The 17,427-nt window shown below is 43.4% G+C and overlaps 1 protein-coding gene across 1 annotated transcript; it reads right to left on the reverse strand.

Annotated features, from left to right (window-relative positions):
• Positions 1-4: 4 nt before the first annotated feature.
• VWA5B2 (von Willebrand factor A domain containing 5B2) lies at positions 5-15,869 on the reverse strand. Its single transcript, XM_053460361.1, has 21 exons — positions 15,730-15,869; positions 13,137-13,295; positions 12,320-12,539; positions 11,792-11,985; positions 10,067-10,198; positions 9,145-9,269; positions 8,444-8,617; positions 7,394-7,504; positions 6,270-6,472; positions 5,578-5,692; positions 5,285-5,470; positions 4,990-5,179; positions 4,298-4,614; positions 4,015-4,213; positions 2,524-2,856; positions 2,294-2,428; positions 1,612-1,710; positions 1,113-1,178; positions 945-1,008; positions 747-870; positions 5-639 (listed from the first exon to the last, which is right to left on the reverse strand). Exons 1-21 carry the CDS (start codon positions 15,866-15,868, stop codon positions 31-33), a joined length of 3,894 nt encoding a protein of 1,297 aa, XP_053316336.1. The 5' UTR covers position 15,869; the 3' UTR covers positions 5-30.
• Positions 15,870-17,427: the final 1,558 nt, after the last annotated feature.

Genomic DNA, 17,427 nt, shown 5'->3' on the forward strand with positions numbered 1-17,427 from the left:
AAAATTATATCAATGCCTTTATTTCCCTCTTCAAACATCACCTGGTTTGTAGCAAAGCATGTTTAGGTTGAGGTTTTCATCCCAGTGACGGAGCAACAAAAAGAGCTGACGGGCTGCCCCCTTAAGAGCAGGTAGCTGTAGGCCCTCGGGCAGAGTTTGTGTACGTAGCCACCCTTCTGCCCTCGCTGCCAGCAGCTCCCATTCTGTAAAGTAGCCAGCACTGCGGTGCTCTAGCCACGCAAGTGCTACAGCTGTGGCCCAGGAACAGCCCTCTATGTCTGTGTCTTGCTCTGTGCCAGCTTCAGAAGGGCATGGGGAGGTATCACACGGGTCAGTCTCTGACCCACGGCCGCTGTCTGCTTGATGGCAGAGAGCTTCAGGGCATGAAGTAGCAAGTATAGGAAGAAAGGAAGAGTCCTGAGTGACTGGAACCTGGGGTTGTGAGCCCCCCTTGCAAGTCTGTCCTCCGCCTCGCAGGATGTCTCCTTGCTCTGTTTGGCATGGTTCAGACACTGGACTTAAACTGCCACGGTGAGAGCTGTAGGGGGAGGCACGGAGTAGACGCTGCAAAGAAATCTGAACTATACTGGAAAAATAGCTGCTCAGGTTGAAAAAGCCTTCTGCAGACTGCAAAGAGATCTGTGGAGAAAACGAAAGGGAATATAAATGAGTTTATTATGTAGTAACTATAAGCACGGGTAGTTTTATGGATTAGCAGGTTTCAGCATAATGTCTGCACGTTTTACCAGTGCTTGATAGTCCTGAATTCCCAATTCTGGGCAACTCTCCTTATCTCCACTAATACACGGTGGTTTCAGCGGGGCCAGTTTTCCAGACAGGCTGCGAATCCTCCTTTTACCCACACTGATCCTTTAAGTAAAAACACAGAACATTTTAAATAAAGCCAGGCCATACCAACCATACCCATAGGAAGTTAATCATACCTTGAACTCAGAGAGGGATCTGATGATTTCTGAGAACCAAAGGGATTAACTTGACCTGTGGTACAGAGATTGTGTGATTAGCTTGTCTCACCTGTCTATAGCGTTAATTTTTTCACTGTAAATTCTGCGCTGTGGTCTCGTATATCCTGGTCTTGTAAATACACTCACCTTCCTGGCATCGCTGCTTCTCCAAGCTGTTCTCAGAGGACATGCTTAAAGGGGACGCTGGAAGGGCTGCAACAATGAGCAATACGAGTATGGGATCGGTAATATAAGCACAGAAAACATTCTCTGTAAGTAAACTTCATCATCCCTGACAATCTATTATAGATTTAAATGAAGAAATACTGAATCCAGGCCCACTAACCCTAGGCTCACCCCTGAGGAAATAAGTTATAGGTTTGTTTTTTTTGCTCTACCTGACTAGGGGTATGGATAATAGATTGCTGCCAGTGATGACAAGGGTAAGTCATGAATGATAATCATTGTCATGGATACAGGATATACCATGGGAACACATCAGTGTAATAGCGCACAGAACAGCGTTACACACAGGGCATTGTGAAAATGTCTTAATTTTACTGATGTAGAGTACACTATAACGGCTGTGTACACCATGCAGGTGAAAGGGTGAGGGTTTCTCATTACTATTACTTTCTCATTGTACCTGCAGTTTCAAATATTTCATCCAGAATTTCTGAGCGTCTACTGTCTCCCTGACACGAACTTCCTGAGTTCGATCTAAGACCCCTTCTGCTTCTTCCACCTGAAATAAGCAAACGTATTAGAATGCAGAGATGTCTCAACTATTGTCCACAATCACTTCAGCCACCTGTTCACTATTGCAAGGGTTTGGTTAACAGGCAACAAAGGCATATACAGTACCTAGCTTGCCATCATCACCTTATAATTCCATGGTGGTGTGCTCTTGAATTCAAACTTGAATACATTTTTTTAGTCAGTAAAATCCATTGCTAAACAAAGAAAACACTGCAGAGAATGATTTCAAAGTGTTTAGATTTAGATTGCTTTTAGTTCACTGGGCATTAAAAAGCAGAGGCACATGATGTTGATACTCCTATGTTTAAGAGAGCCTTAAATTTGGTATTAAATCCACATCACCTCTGAACGGATCTTGTCACTGATGCGTATAAACTGTCTGTAGGGTAAACTACATATCCTGTAAAGATACAACTCTGGAATTGGAAACAAATACCCAGTTACAGTGACATACTTTTTCCTGTTCTTAGTGGTTTCCTATCACCTCTGCAAAGACAGTTCTCTGTTAGCGGTCGGAGATCTGGCATATCCCTGCATCAAAGCAGCAGGCTATTGCAACCCCCTCATACCTCTGTGCACAGATATGTGTCCGGGAAGAACATCCTGAATATCGGGGTCAACAGGCATGTGACAAGTGTAGCTGGAAACCTGCGAGCAAGATTTACTGGTCTGAACAGCTTTCAGTCTGAATCTACGAGACGAACCTGGAGTTGAAAAATTGGATTGATGAGCTATATTGCTAGGACTATAGGTGTGCCCCAACATAGGTGTTATTCTAGTAATCAACTCAACATCTCACCATGTTCAATGTCACATTCCCTCCAAGCCATGACCTGGTTGTCTTGTATGATGGAGCGTGCTGCCAAGTGATGTATGTCACAATCTCTCTCATCTGCAATACAGTCAGCTGTCTCTTCCCCACTGCTGCCCAACAGGGTCTCGAGACTAATGGATGTTTCCCAAGAGAGACTTCTACCTCCTATAGAGCCACGTATCACAGCCCGGCATTGCCACACAGAATCGCTGCTCCCACCAGACACCGCACTCCCTCCTTCAATGGCAGGAGATGCAGAGAATATGTACTGTGCATCAACCAACATGTCCCAGTCTAGGTTTGGAGAGAGAATGTTACCTGTACGGGAGCCACAAACAAAAGGCATAAATAATCTTCAAAATGTTATCAAAGGTTTTTTTTAGCTTTGTTAATTATTAAATGCAAATAAATCAGTTATGTTCCAAAAATAACGTGGTCTATTATAAGGTGGCAGGTTGTATGTATACTTTTATTACTACATTGCAGGCGAACCCAACTTGTACACTTACTAATGCCAACTCAACTTGCACCAACTCAAGTATGATGCAGCTGAAAAACACCAACTCATATGTATGAACCCCAGAGTTGCTAACAAATTGCTTGCAAGTTACAGCATGCGAGTTGGAACAGGAGGAGGAGACTTGAAACCAAACCCTGAACCCTCACTCATAATCAGCTTTCTTTTTTTAGTGAAATTGCAAGTTCCTGTATACTTTGCTAAAAGTGGAGTTAGCCCTTTAATTTTTACAGAATGAACCCCATTGTGCCAACAAACATGAAGAGATAAACACACATATTTATCTGATGTTATTCCGTTGCTGCTCAGTGGGCTGAGTGTTTGACCGTCGGAACAAATCACATGTCACTGGCTGGTTTATGCAGGGCCGGCCCGACAATGGAGCCAAGTGGGGCACTTTGCCGCCCCAAGCTCTTTTTTTTTTTTTTTTTAAAGCGAAAGAGAGAGAAAGGGGCGCCGAGTGGTTTTCGCTTACCAAGCTGTCAGTACCCGTTCGGCGCCCCTCTCTCCTCTGCGGCGAGTCTCCATGTTCGGTCTCGGTGCCGGCATGTAATGCAGAGTGCCGGCCCTGGGTTTATGGATGAAAGTTCTCAAGCAATTATAGTTAATTCTTAGGATTCCAAGCTTCAAGAATATTCTTGATTCGCAACTGGTATCTTAATTATCTTTTAATCGCTTTGTCCACGCAGGCTGATCGCAGCCATGGATATCCTTTTAAGACTCATCAATTGTAGAGTATAAAAGCGGGATTACATAGATTTGATGGCACATAAAAACCGTTTGGCCCCAACTAGTCTACCCATTATTCTTGCTATAAAGACTCAAACCTTTATCTGCCCTTGGACTTGTGTTATGTTAGATTAGGTATGCTTTATTGTAAATTGTGTGTATAGTGTATATAGGTTTAATGCTTCCACTTTTTGTTTTACCCTCTGCACACTTATAGGAGTCTTCCTTACATGAATCGGCGAGGCTTTCGCCATGTGATGTGCACATTTCCGCTTCTGAATTTCGGTTCTGAGACACCTTGTCCAAGACAGTGCGCAGACGAAGCATGTCTAGCTCCCCGTGTGGGGAAGAGAAACTGCGGCCGGACATGGTAGCCTGAATCAGTGCTTTTCTTCTGACCAACTCCTCTGAGCTTTGTGTTAGAGAAGCCTAGAGAACAGAGTGCAAAGACATAATGTGAGACACTGTTCACAAGATCAAATAATAAAATACTCGGGCGAGTTAGTTTCTTGCCTTGCAGTTAGAGTTGGTGTTTTCCTTGGGTTGCCGCATCCCATCACTCTGAGACACACTTTTCTGTCCCTGCTGGGGGACCGTAGCAGAGCATGGGCTGGTACAGTCTCCAAAAGTAGCCTCTCGAGACCCAACTGATTCACTGCTGGTGGATCCATAGGTGGGTGCATGAGTTGGGTCACTGCTGATAGACGGCGGCATTTGTGTCCTGGTCGGTTCCGTACTGACAGAGCAGTGAGTGAGCATATACTGTTCCTGGACGTAGGAGGACTGAACAATACGCTTTCTAATGTCACTTACAGGAAATCCTTCTCCACCTAATGATCAATTGTGGACAATGCAGTTATCATATTATTCATGTAATATCTTAGATAACGATAACTAGCAGGGAGAAGTTTCTGTAATTTTTTTGTTGCACTGGTGTGCAACGTTGTACTTCTGCAACGGGGAATTAATAGGATAGATATGACAATTCTTTTGCAGTAGGCAAATAAGAGAATCAGAAACAATCAAAACCATGTGGGAAGAATTTACAGAAGTTATGGGATTGATGCTGCACTGTACTGTTTAGTGGCACTACCAAAAGGAGAGACGCAGAAAGAGACTGGTCATTGGAAAGGAAAGGGCATCTCTTCTGTATCCTCATTTACAATTCCGTTCACCATTATAAATATGTTTGGTTCCATGCTTACTTCTGTCTGCATCCTCACTAAATGCGGAGAACTCCAAGGAAATCTCCTGTGTAATTTCCTGTAGTGCACGCCCAACATCATCAATGCCAGTAGAAGGATTTAGGCAACTTGTATCAAAGGTTGCAGGGGTCAGAGTATCTTCCTGAGACTGGAACACGGAGCTGAAGGAGCTACCTCTGGCACGCTGCCCCTGAAACAAGAATGCATGGCCACAAGAGTTCCTAAAATGCTAGGTGATTTGTAGTGGTGGCCAATGCTGCCAGCGTGTAACCTGGTTCCCCAGCACCCTCCTCACCATGCTCCTTTTGCCACGGAAGCTAGCTGTATGATACAGAGCACAGTAGCCAATGAGGCAATCGCCAGGGTACAGCGGAGCAATCTCATGGGGGGTCAGCAGTGCCTCCATGGTGTCAGGCATGTACCAATCAATAGTAATGTCACTGAGAGCTGGCTCCAGGGCCTTCTTCAGGGACTTAATTAGCTAAATGGATAAAACAATATCTATATTAATAAACCGTTGCCAGTTATGAAACGGACAAATCCTTAACCATACATCTCAAAAAGAAGAGGGTGGTTTTAGAGGCTCACCTTTGGCTGCAGTCTTTCTCCTTCCATGACAATTTCCACTGACCCTCTGCTCACTTTGGCTGCCCTCTCAAGAAATCGGAGATCTGCATTGGAGCCCACAGCAAAACCAAACACCCTGTATTTACAAAAGAGGACACTGTTTATACAATTTCATCAGCCTGAATCATCCACACACACAGTTGGAAAGCACACAGACAAAATCTTATTAGAAAAACATTTCTACATAAATTAGTAAAAATACTTTGCCATGAGTGTGGTAGACAAGTGACAGAAGTGGTACAGTCTAATACGTCGAGGGAATTTAAACATGCATGGGATAAGCACAAAGCTATCTGGAACCTAAGATAAGACCAACTACTGATTAAGGTCCAAGCCTTTACATCAGGAAAAAAAGGGCTGAATGGTTCTTCTCTGCTGTCAAATTCTATTTCTCTGTGTTGAACAGCCTGAATACAATGGTGTAAGAAAGTTATGTCATTCAAGAATTGTGTCAGGTTTATCTGCCTTTTCTATACTTTATCTACAGAATTAATGACATTGGGTCTGCCAAGTTCATATACACGTTATTTTAATCTTGCGTTACTCATTGTGTGCAGAAACATCATACACAGTTTACGCTACAGTAAGTATCGCAACGTCTTCATCAGATATTTAGGGACATTGTATGCATGCACTGTGTGCCAGATTATCACCGTGTGGTCTTTGCATGTTGCCTCACAAGCTCCATGACCTTGCCAGGACAAGTGGGTACAGTGTCAGTAATAAGGAAGAGCTGCCTTGGGTACCCACGATGCAAAGGGAGTGCCAGGACACGGCTTAACACGGAGAGCAGGTTATTGGCAGTGCCACCCAGTCGGCTTCTATGGATATAATCACATGCCACCTCCAGCGACTCCTATGAACAGACAGACAGTCACGTGTTCATCATTATCTCCGATTCTCACTAAAGTAAAACAATTGTAATACTAATTATAATAGTAATGTTATTAAATCACTGGTATACTGTATACGGTGTTCTAAAAAAGTATTTGCCCCTTCTCAGGAAGCGACAATAGTGACCTGGAGAAGGGGTGCTTTATCTGGAGTCTACGGGCTAAACCTAGAGGGTTCCTAGGTATGGCCATAATTGATGGAACCATCAACCTCTGAACGCATTAAAAGAAACAAAATTAAGGTTTTGGAGAGACCTAGTCAAAGTCCTGACTTGAACTGAGATGCTTTTGCAAGACCTTAAAAGGGCAGTTCATGCTTGAAACGTGCCCTCCAAAGTGGCTGAATTAAAACAATCCTGCCAAGAAGAGTGGGCAAAAATTCCTCCACAGCGATCTAAAAGACTCAAAGACTCATCGGCAGTTATCCCAAAGGCTTCACTGCAGTTGTTGCCACAACCAGTTTTTTAGGTTTAGGGGGGCAATTACTTTTTTTCACATGGGTGATATAGGTTTTGACGGACTCTTTACCTTCAATAAATGAAAGGCCATTTAAATGCTGCATGTCTTTGTCTTATATTAAAATGAGTTGATTTGAAACATTTACATGTGACAAATAAGCAAAAATAGAAGAAATCAAGAAGGGGCAAAGACTTTCATAGCACTGTACAAAAGCCTAGTAAAAACAATTAAAATACAGAAATACAGAGGTCCAGTATGGAAAGAACAAAGTCTATTGTACTATTGGATAACGCATGGAAGGTGGGGGATGGGTTAGGGGTTAAGGTGCCATGCAGTTGATGCTGCAAATTCTCACCAAGCTCCCAGTATCCTTTGCAGTCAGAAGCACAGAGTACCCAGAATCCCTTGCAGCCCCCCTCACTCACGTTGCTGCATTGCCTGCTGGTGGGGAACAAGGCCTTGCTGTCGCATGCGCCACCTGCTACATTCAGTAAAGTGCGTGCGGGTAAACTCCTCACCGCCAGTAGAAGGGCATCCTATAAGACATTGGAGGTGAGAGAGGGTGGTGAGACATCATATGCCACAGAGAATATTAGATAAACTTTTTCATGCATATGTCCAAGTGCGCGTAATAGTAACTTGTTCAGAATAAGGAAACGGAGTTGGGGAAGAGGATCATGATAAAGAGCAGGGATCTGATAAAATTGTTCATGGCCAGGTCATCGAGGAAGGATTGTTAGTTGCAGGACAAGAATCAATAAGCCACACCAGTGTCTTATAAAAAACACCATTTAACAGCTATCTGGATAACAATCCAGTAAGAGGGAAAGACAACATTTAAGTAATGAATCCACCATCGTAGAAACAGAAGCTCAGGAGATGGTACAAATAGAAATGGATCTGCCTGATCCTATGGTCACGGTTTAAATGAGACTCGTGCATTCGTATTCAGGAGAACATGAAAACTAACACAAACGTTGTGTTTGCGCTGTTCAAACCGAATAACGAACAAACAAATATGGCAGCAGAAAAAGGCACACAGACTCACAACACGAAGAATCTTAGTTTCTTCGTGTTCATCTTTGTAAATCTCTCCTACCTAATCTCCCTGGTCCTTCCGCATATAAGTCACTGCCTATAGCAGCTGCCCTTCATTTCTTGATGCCAGACGAGCCCCCCGCAAACGACCAACAGAGTCGCTCTTACGGACCTTTAAATCCTAGCTCAATCTTACATATTCCCGTATCAAGTTTATTAACTCCAGCTATACTACGGAAGACTTAGGCTAGAAAACTAAGAATAACGAATACGAAGAACGTATACAGATATACAATACAAAGATTTATTTTACCCCGAAGACGAACATGAAGTCTGCCTCGGCGTCCAAGTCTAGTTTAAATATTTGAACTTGTATTTGAATTTGTGTAGCGAATAACATAGCAAGTAAAATTCTCCTTGCAATAAGGTGCTCTTACCCGAATGTTGCAGGACAGCTCTCCATTCAGATATAAGAGGAAAATGATCTCACGGGTGACTTTGGGAAGGTCAGTGCTCAGAGAACTGAGTGCCATTAAGTCAGGACAGAAGTTCAGCATCAATACTGGTATCAGAGGGATATCCTTGTGAAAACGTCTTCTCACAAAGTTGACCTAATAAATTTCATGAAACGAAAACTTGCATAATTATGCCATATACCATAGAGAAAGAGTGAGATGCTCAACAAGAACAGCCGCTTCATAGCCTGTCCCCCTGGAGTTCAAAACCAAAATGTGAGGCAAATTACCCCTGCACAAAGAAACCAACATCCCTAGAAGTACATTTAGCCTTCATGGCCTCTTCAGTGTAGTACAATTGGTATCCCTCTAGGCACACGAGAGCATGGAGGTCCATGTCTGGACTCACCTTTACACTTAGGAGGGAACCCAAGATATCCCGAAGGCGATTATGCCATATACGCCATTTCAACTTCATATAAAACCATACAAACACCCTATCTTTCATAATTATTTTATATTCCTGCAGCCATTTTCTCGTCCACTGCAAGTTAAAAAAAAGGAAAAAAAACAAACATACGGTGCTCCAACCAATCCCTTTTGTGAAGTGATAAATATCCCTTTATCGGTCATATGGTGTGTCCCTTGATTATTGCCGTGTCTGTCATAACTTTTCTCCCCACCTGTTTCTCAGGGTCACTGGATTTTTTAATTGCTCTGATGAAATCTTTTCTTTGTTTTATTTGCAGCTCATATTGTAGGAAGTTCTTGACTCCTCGCTCCAGGGATAAGTGGGGGAGATGTGGTTCTACGGAGAGAGAAAAAATGTTAAAACAAACTTTATGCCAGCCTCTTAAATCAGACCTACCAAGCCATGGAGGACCTCTTGCTCCACTGCTTGTGTTCTTCTGGTTGCAAGGGAGATCTTGGTCTCCCCAACTGGCCCATTAAGAGGCGTGGCACACTAGTAAGGCCAGTTGCCCAATGGAGTGATTGCCCCCCTAGTCAACATACACCACTCCGCTAAGACTCCAACTTTTATAATATGCAATAGATAGTACTGCAAAGCCAACACATACATTACATTCCCTTCAGTGTCCGGTACAATAATTTAGAAGCTTTCACATATTCTTTACTTGCTCATGTTTCACCTGTACACCACCCCAATGTGCCACACATTAGAGGACTGCATTGGGAGGCGGGTCCCATGAGACCCGCCAAAAAACTTGCGGGCGCGGGCAGTCAGGCACTGTACCTGCGGGTCCCGGTAATCCCGCGCAGTCTTCTCGCTGCTCCATAACAGTGTCTCCTATCTTGCTCCGCCCAGGAACAAGGCGGAGTCACGTGATGTGATGTCACTTCCTGTGACTCCGCCTTGTTCCTGGGCGGAGCAAGAGAAGAGACGCTGTGAGGGAACAACTTGCGGGACTGAGCGGGAAATCAGGTAAGGAGACGGGCGTGATTGGCCACAAATGTGGCGGGAGCGGAACACCCACATTGCGGGAGCGGGATTAAAAAAGCAGTCCCGCACAGGGCTCTACCACACATCTCTTTGTTTATTCACCCCGCACCGTGATCCCCAGTGGCCCACCTCCCCTTTCTCACCGCTAGGGTGCAGAATTATCTCCACAGTTCGGTCACAGTTATAGTCTTCGGCCAGACTGATCCACACAGAAGTGGCTGAGACGGCAAATGGACTTGCATCAGCACGGAGGGCATGTGAAGGACTCTCTATGCCTGAGAACGGAGGAGAAGACAGAACATACTTGAGAACCATTTATGCCAGGGGCGTCCAACATGCGGCCCGCGGGCCAAATGCGGCCCGCGAGACCTCGAGGTGCGGCCCGCGTAAGATCGGCAGCCAGGGCAACCGATCTTACGCGAGCCGCACCTCAAGCCCTGCTACTTACTTGTGGGAGGGTCTTCTGGACTGCACACAGAGGAAGCGGAGTTCACGTGACATCCTACTTCCTCTGTGCTTTAGCAGAGAAGGCAGAGGGAGGCCGCGCCCCCTGCTGAAGTCTGTAAGCGGCATCGTGGAGCTGGCTTGCAGGTAAGGAGGTGGGGAGGGTGTTTGAATGTGTGTGTGATTGAGGGAATGAATCTGTGAATGAATGATTATATGAATAAATGAGTGTGTGTGTGATAGCATGGATGTGTAAGTGCTGGAACCTAGGCATGATGGGACTGTGATTGCTGTTAGCAATCACACACCTATCATGCCAAGTCAGCCAGTACATGCTGAAACCTGGCCAGCTGCCCCCCTTGTGTGTTGATGCTGCCAGCAGTATGGGGTCTGCACTTACAGCCACCCTGTACCAGCATGTACTGGCTGACTTGGCATGATAGGAGTGTGATTGCTAACAGCAATCACAGTCCCATAATGCCTAGGTTCCAGTATTTACTGGATGGATGTGTAAGTGCTGGAACCTAGGCATGATGGGACTGTGATTACTGTTAGCAATCACACTCCTATCATGCCAAGTCAGCCAGTACATGCTGAAACCTAGCTAGCTGCCCCCCTTGTGTAGTGATGCTGCCAGCAGTATGGGGTCTGCACATCACTTACAGCCACCCTGTACCAGCATGTACTGGCTGACTTGGCATGATAGGAGTGTGATTGCTAACAGCAATCACAGCGAGCACAGTCCCATCATGCCTAGGTACCAGCATTTACTGGTTGCCTGGGTTGCCAGCATTTACTGGTTGCCAAGTCATATTGCTAATTTTGTCCAATTGTGTGTTACCTACTTTTATTAAAAATGTGAGTTTCTATTATTATTTTTAAAGGTGGGGGTCATTTTCGGTTTTGGCTAAGTGAACCCTGAATGTTTTGGTCCAGAATTTTCATTTTAGTTCATCCCTAGAATAAATCTAGGGAATCCTGAATTTGTAGTCGCAAAACTTTCTAGGCCCAGAAATCAGTGAGAGGAAGAGTAAAGGTTTTGTGTTATTTACTTTATTTTAATCTGCATATTTTATTAAAGGCCATATTTTTTGTCACAGTGAAAAATGAGTGCGGCCCGCGCACGTATACAATTCTGATGAAGTGGCCCACTGCAGAAAAAACTTGGACACCCCTGATTTATGCTAAGTGCTAAAAGGACAATAGAAGTGTAACACCGTACAAAGATTTCAGAGCCAAAAATCTTTACCAAAATATTAAACACTGTAAACTAACAGATGCCAGTGTCTAATATTACCCTACCCATGCCGCCTTTTTTGTCTTTTCAAAATGTCACAGATCCCAAGTTATGCTATTAGTTCCTTGCAAAAACCCTTCCATGTCAAGCTCATTTTGATAACAAACATAGCACAATTTTCACTCACCTGCCAGCAGGCAGGGACCTTGGACCTGAAGGCGGAAGCTTAATTGGTAATGTTGTGAATTTGTGGCGGGTCCAGTGAGAGCAGCAAAGAGAGAGCTAGGATGACTGTTGGCACTTTCTTGGGGCGGTGGATCCGTATGCAGAGCCCATGGATTTCCTCCAGACCCACTCACACCCCCAAAACAACTGGTTGGACTGTAAGACAATATTGTTGGATTGTCGTATGTTAAGGCTTGTCCTAAGCAATACGAATACTAATGCTAAACGATAATAAGAGGTGGGAAAATACTCACCTCACGTGAGCCCAAACACCACACAGCACTGCGCACCACCACATTAATCACCTAGTTAATAAACAGTGTTGCACACTCATGCATTTGTATACAACACATAATTACAACAACAGACTTGCACTTGATCGTTGACACAAAGGAAAATACAGAATGTTTGAGAGACCGCAAAGAGGGATCTGTGCTACCAGGCAAAAGCAAGCCCCATACACGGAACGCACAATCACCATGAGCACAACCTGTCGTCACGCAGACCCTCCCCCTCTTCGGCTGGACCCCTAGGATTGGGGGCCAAGGGCGTTAGTGTGGAGTTGAGGGTCACACGCGCTGCTCCACTTGGAAGGGTCGGCAGCTCTCGACTGGTTTGAAGAGATATGTTCAGAACTGCAGAGGGGGGTATAACTCCTATGCTGAGAACAAACAAATCGTGTGCCATATCTGCATCCAGCACAAGGTGACCTGAGAGCATGGGACAAGGAGACACGTCAGAAGAAGACACACAAAATAGCTAAATTAAAAAAGTATACAAAAGAGCGAAGAGGGGTTAAGTCAGCCCAGCGTGAATTTTGTATTAGACAATACCTACAGGTTCCAGTCCAGAAAAAAAAACATACTTGAATCAAAAACCTTAAGCCAGTGTGGCAAAGCAGTAGCCTGTGTACCTAAAGTGATGTGTGCATACCTAGTGTCTGCTACGTATGTTTCAAAAAAAAATCTTGTTAAATTTTGCCTCATTTAAGGAAGCCGAAAAGGTTAAGACAAGATCAGATTTATTGTTTAACATGCTAGAGAGCACAATTGATGATGTGTCTGAGTTCTCTCTAACAGCACCTATGTCTCTAATATGTTTAATAATAATTTTGTATGTGTATGCAAAAAAGATAGCCTGATGCATTAGTTTTATATTATCTATCTGCACATGTATTGGCTAAGGTTGCCGCTTTGGCCATTTAAAGCCTGGCCACAGCTCTGTGTCTCGATGTGTTTTTTAGATGTCGGCTCAATGTATAAAGTGATGAAAACAAACAATAGTTCCCCTATTGCTTCCCAACTCACCATTGGGGCAGTAGCAAGGCAGGGATTCCCACGGGCACTCGGAGCAGCATTCCTCTAGTCGAAGTTGGCCCTGGATCTGAGCTTGGACTTTGCGGTTGCCAGTGGTCGCCTCAAAGCTTGTTACTACCTCCCTGTCCTCCAGAAGGTATATAAACATGGCTGTAACATACAGACTGTTTAGTTTAGCTGGTAACTTCCAGGAATAGCCCCCAATTTACAAACCTAGTTGACCGGAACAGCCAATTTTGCCAGGAAATTCATACATGTTGGGCAAAGTACATGGAAAGTACTACCGTGTACTTATAGAGTGTATAATTTAAGTAAATTGTAATAATTACGCAAACTACTTGTACTTGAAAAAGGATATCTAGAACAGCTGTACCTCAAATCTAAAAACTGTACCAACAAACAGGCTTTTTGCATCTTTTCGCATCTAGCTGCCACTTGTTTATCAGGAACTGAGGTATTAAATATCTGTCCCTGACAATGTTGCACAGTACATTTATGTAATGATCACTTTGGAACATTAACTGAAACGATACAGAAGCCTGTTTTCCAGCACATGTCAACTGTTGCTAGATCTTAAGTATTTGTGATCTTTGTGTAGTAGTAGCAGTATCGCAAACAAACGAATATGTAACCATTTATGATACATTAGAGCACATTAAGGCAAAGGAGTAGAAGAGCAAGGACCAACTACATAATCTGATGAACTGGGTTGAGTAGCATCATTGCCTCTGCATGTCAAATTAAAGCAACACAATATCAAACCATTGCTGCTGCGCTGGTGTTTGGTACCCCAGATAGAAATAATAAATATGCCATGCGTACCAACTGTTGTACAGTGCGCTCATTTACAAATCATCAAATAGTGCTATTTGGTAGCATATAGATAAAATGGCTTGATGGCACAGTTGACGTGGGTGGTATATTTCTTATTATTTGAAGCTGCTTATACAAAGCTCAAGATGTTGTGCATTTAGAAAAAACCCATACGGAATATATACTTGCTACTTATTTAGATCAATGGGGACATCGGCAAAGCAAAACTACCAGAAAAGAACAAAAAACAAAACATTTTAAAAAAAATAGTGGAACTATAATGCTATAAGTTAAGTTGTATACTACTACCCGTCATACAGAGGCATGGAATACAATGGTGCTATATAAGACAATAAATAATAATCTCTCATCTTGAGAAAAAACAAGGGGTGATGTCAACCTTATTTTTTTAATTTATGCACTTAAGCGAGAGTGTGAATGTGTGGGGAGACGCATTCTCTAATTGTTGCCGACAGGTATCAAGTGAGGCACTAAGACATATTAACCTTTTTCTCATGATCTGGCTGGTGGATCTACATTTAGTTCATCAACTGCTGGAGGACCACCACTTGTCCTGCAGTTTAGCAATTCTTTCCTTTATATAGGTAGGACATGGCCCACACACTTGTAAGGACCTATTCCAGTCAGCAACATCACCTCCCTCACTTCACTATTCGTTACGATGGACCATCACTAGCAGGGTTTTTTAGGCAAGAAGGGCTGAGTTGGCCAAGTATAACACATAGCTCAATGAGTAGGGAGACTTTGCAGAAATATCACCGATTTAGCTATACATTATACCCCCAAGGAGCTGAACCATAACATTTTTTCAAATGCTCCTTCCTACCAACTCTTTTAGTGAATAATCCCCATGCGTGGATAGTTTGCGAAGTGCTCACTCCCATCTCCAGCAATGAGTCCTTGTACCTGTCCAACCTGTGTCTACCACAGGCAAGTTCGCGCGCTCTCATAGGATCCTAAGTCAGGCTGGGGTCTGGTTTGATTTGGTTTTAGTATGCTTTGTGACACTTATCAGCTTGTCAACCTCTAGGACTATGGGGTACCTAAATAACTGTTTGCTCTTTGGAAATATATCTGATTATACACTCAATATTAATGATATAAAAGGTTTGACATCAGGGTACTTGCTATTGCTACTGACGGTCTATCATATGATATCAAGCAAACCGATGCAGGTGGGGCACCAGATGGGGCAAATCTTAAAATGTACAGTATCTGTACCTGACCTCCATCTAAAGAAAAATGTGTAAAGTACACATTCTTCCAAAACGAGGGGGGGGGGCACTTACTTGAGGTACAAGATGCAGCTGCCCTCCCATTATATGGTCTGACGATTCTTTTCACTAATGGGATGCTTATAGAAACCAGTCAGCGACACCAAAGTGCTCCCCTTGAAATCAGTAGGAGCACGTTCTGTGCATGCACACAGAAATACAAACAGACCCCTGCCCGCAGCGTTCGTTGAGCCAGCAAAGGAGCTGAAGTGAGGTAAATATCTCCTCTATGACAGCTAGCTGAGGGTGGGGAATGGGGCAATTCTGCAGAATCCCACCATGGATTTGCAAAAGGGGCACCACGAAAATGTAAAAGGGCCACGCAGCTATCATATACATTAAACTGCATGTGATGTCTGGGGTGTCGCTTTAAAGATGAGATACGACTACTCATGGCATACTTCAAGAAATATTTTTTGTAGAATTAAAAATCCGGCAGATTATATGGTCAGGAGCGACTACAATTAGATACCTACCGTGCACTGTATCACTGCTGGGGTTCAGGTAGGTGAGGTGGGCAGTGAGTCCAAGGCTGTATCCATTGGCACAGGCAGTTACAGTGGATGCCTGCAGGGGGAGCTGCGCCCAGGAGGAGGTATTATAGAGTCCAGGCATCGTTTCACTTGTAAAAGAAAAGGAAAGACTCTTGTATATGTTTTTTAATTAAGGAATTGAGGAGACGTTTGCCTGTGTTGGCTATTCAAAAATAGTTTATGTGGTGAGAAGGGTCACCCCTCTGAGACTCACTGTTTAGCAGACGAACCCCAATGCTTAAAATTAGTAGAGCAATCACAGTAACAATGTATCGCTGCTAAGTACAGGACGCATCTATGGATACATGTTTTCCACTCAGTCTGGAGTAGACAACGTTACAATGATTTTGTATTTTTGTGGGTGAAAGTTTGGTTTAAAGGGTGAGTGCTACCTCCTCCCGTACACCGGTCATATGCTGTTCCATTTAATGACATCTCTTCATGCCTCTCTCTGGTTTCTAGGTTGCTCTCAAATACTATTCCAAGGTTTCCAAGAGATTGAGGCTAGAGTCTGCCATGTTTGCTGGCAGATTAATGATTTATCCATACACATCCAAACACAAATAGAAGGCACCCATTAGACCCACTGAGCACACCAAGCGACCGGAGCAGATATAGAGTCCTAGAGCTTCTTCACTCGCCGTGATTCAATCTTATTTCATTGTGTAAATTCTAAAATGTTTGTTGTGTTGCTTTTAAGCGAAGCTGTGCTTCCACTCGACACTATCATGTGCATCTATTTTGTAAAGACAACACTCTTCTTAGAAAATGGGTTTCCATTATAGAAGAACAATAAGGCTTGAGAGAAAAATGGGCTACAAATAGTTTTTTCTATTTTGGATCAGCTGGTTGATATTTTAGGGTTATGAGGCAGGAACCATGAAGTTAGACTTTATGGCAATTGTGGTGACAAAACCTGGTTACCTACCTTGCAATCTTGGCCCTTATGCACACACACACACATATATATATATATATATATATATATATATATATATATATATATATATATATGTGCATAACTTGGTGGCCCCTTAGCATTGTCATGGTTACCGTGGTCTCTATCAAGGTACACACGCACACACCTGAGTCGATAATCCATTCATGTATTTGGAAGTAATGTGTAATGACTACCTTCCATCCCTTTAAAGGTCCCCATACAGTCAGGAAAATTAAAGCAGGGATATGAGTTGCAACAGCCTGCTAAAAAAAAAATCCATGTAAGCCCGATACATTTCCTTTGGCAACACTATACATGAAAATGGGCCAAAGACAGCAGTGATAGACCATATCGGAGCATAAAAGGACCTTACGCTGGCACAAGATGGTATAGCTAGCGGGTGATGAGGGATTACAGGCAGCATATGGTGAGAAGGAAACATGTGAAGACAAGGATTTATACAATATTAAAAATGCATTAGCTTGGTGGAGCTGCTTTGACAGGATATAATGACGCTTGTTAATATTTTTTAAATTAAATGTAAAAAAAAAAAAAACACACAAAAAACCCATTCTAATATCCACTGTATTTCAACTAAGCACCATAAATTACCTGCATCCAAAAAAGGTAGAAAAGCCATGAAAAGTTTTGCAGTCTGCAACACAAGCCATTGACAATGCATTCCACCCAGCAGCCGTGCC

Source organism: Spea bombifrons, chromosome 3 (genome assembly GCF_027358695.1).
Source record: "Spea bombifrons isolate aSpeBom1 chromosome 3, aSpeBom1.2.pri, whole genome shotgun sequence".
Taxonomy (NCBI): Eukaryota; Metazoa; Chordata; class Amphibia; order Anura; family Pelobatidae; genus Spea; species Spea bombifrons.

Bases quoted from the DNA above. Each gene is read 5' to 3' on its own strand.
- VWA5B2 (XM_053460361.1), bottom strand. From the start codon at position 15,868: ATGCCTGGACTCTATAATACCTCCTCCTGGGCGCAGCTCCCCCTGCAG. The intron at 10,199-11,791 runs GTGAGTGAAAAT...CTCCGTTCTCAG, and splicing joins AGGTCCCTGCCTGCTGGCAG to GCATAGAGAGTCCTTCACAT. The intron at 6,473-7,393 runs GTGAGTGAGGGG...GTCTGTTCATAG, and splicing joins CCAGCAGGCAATGCAGCAAC to GAGTCGCTGGAGGTGGCATG.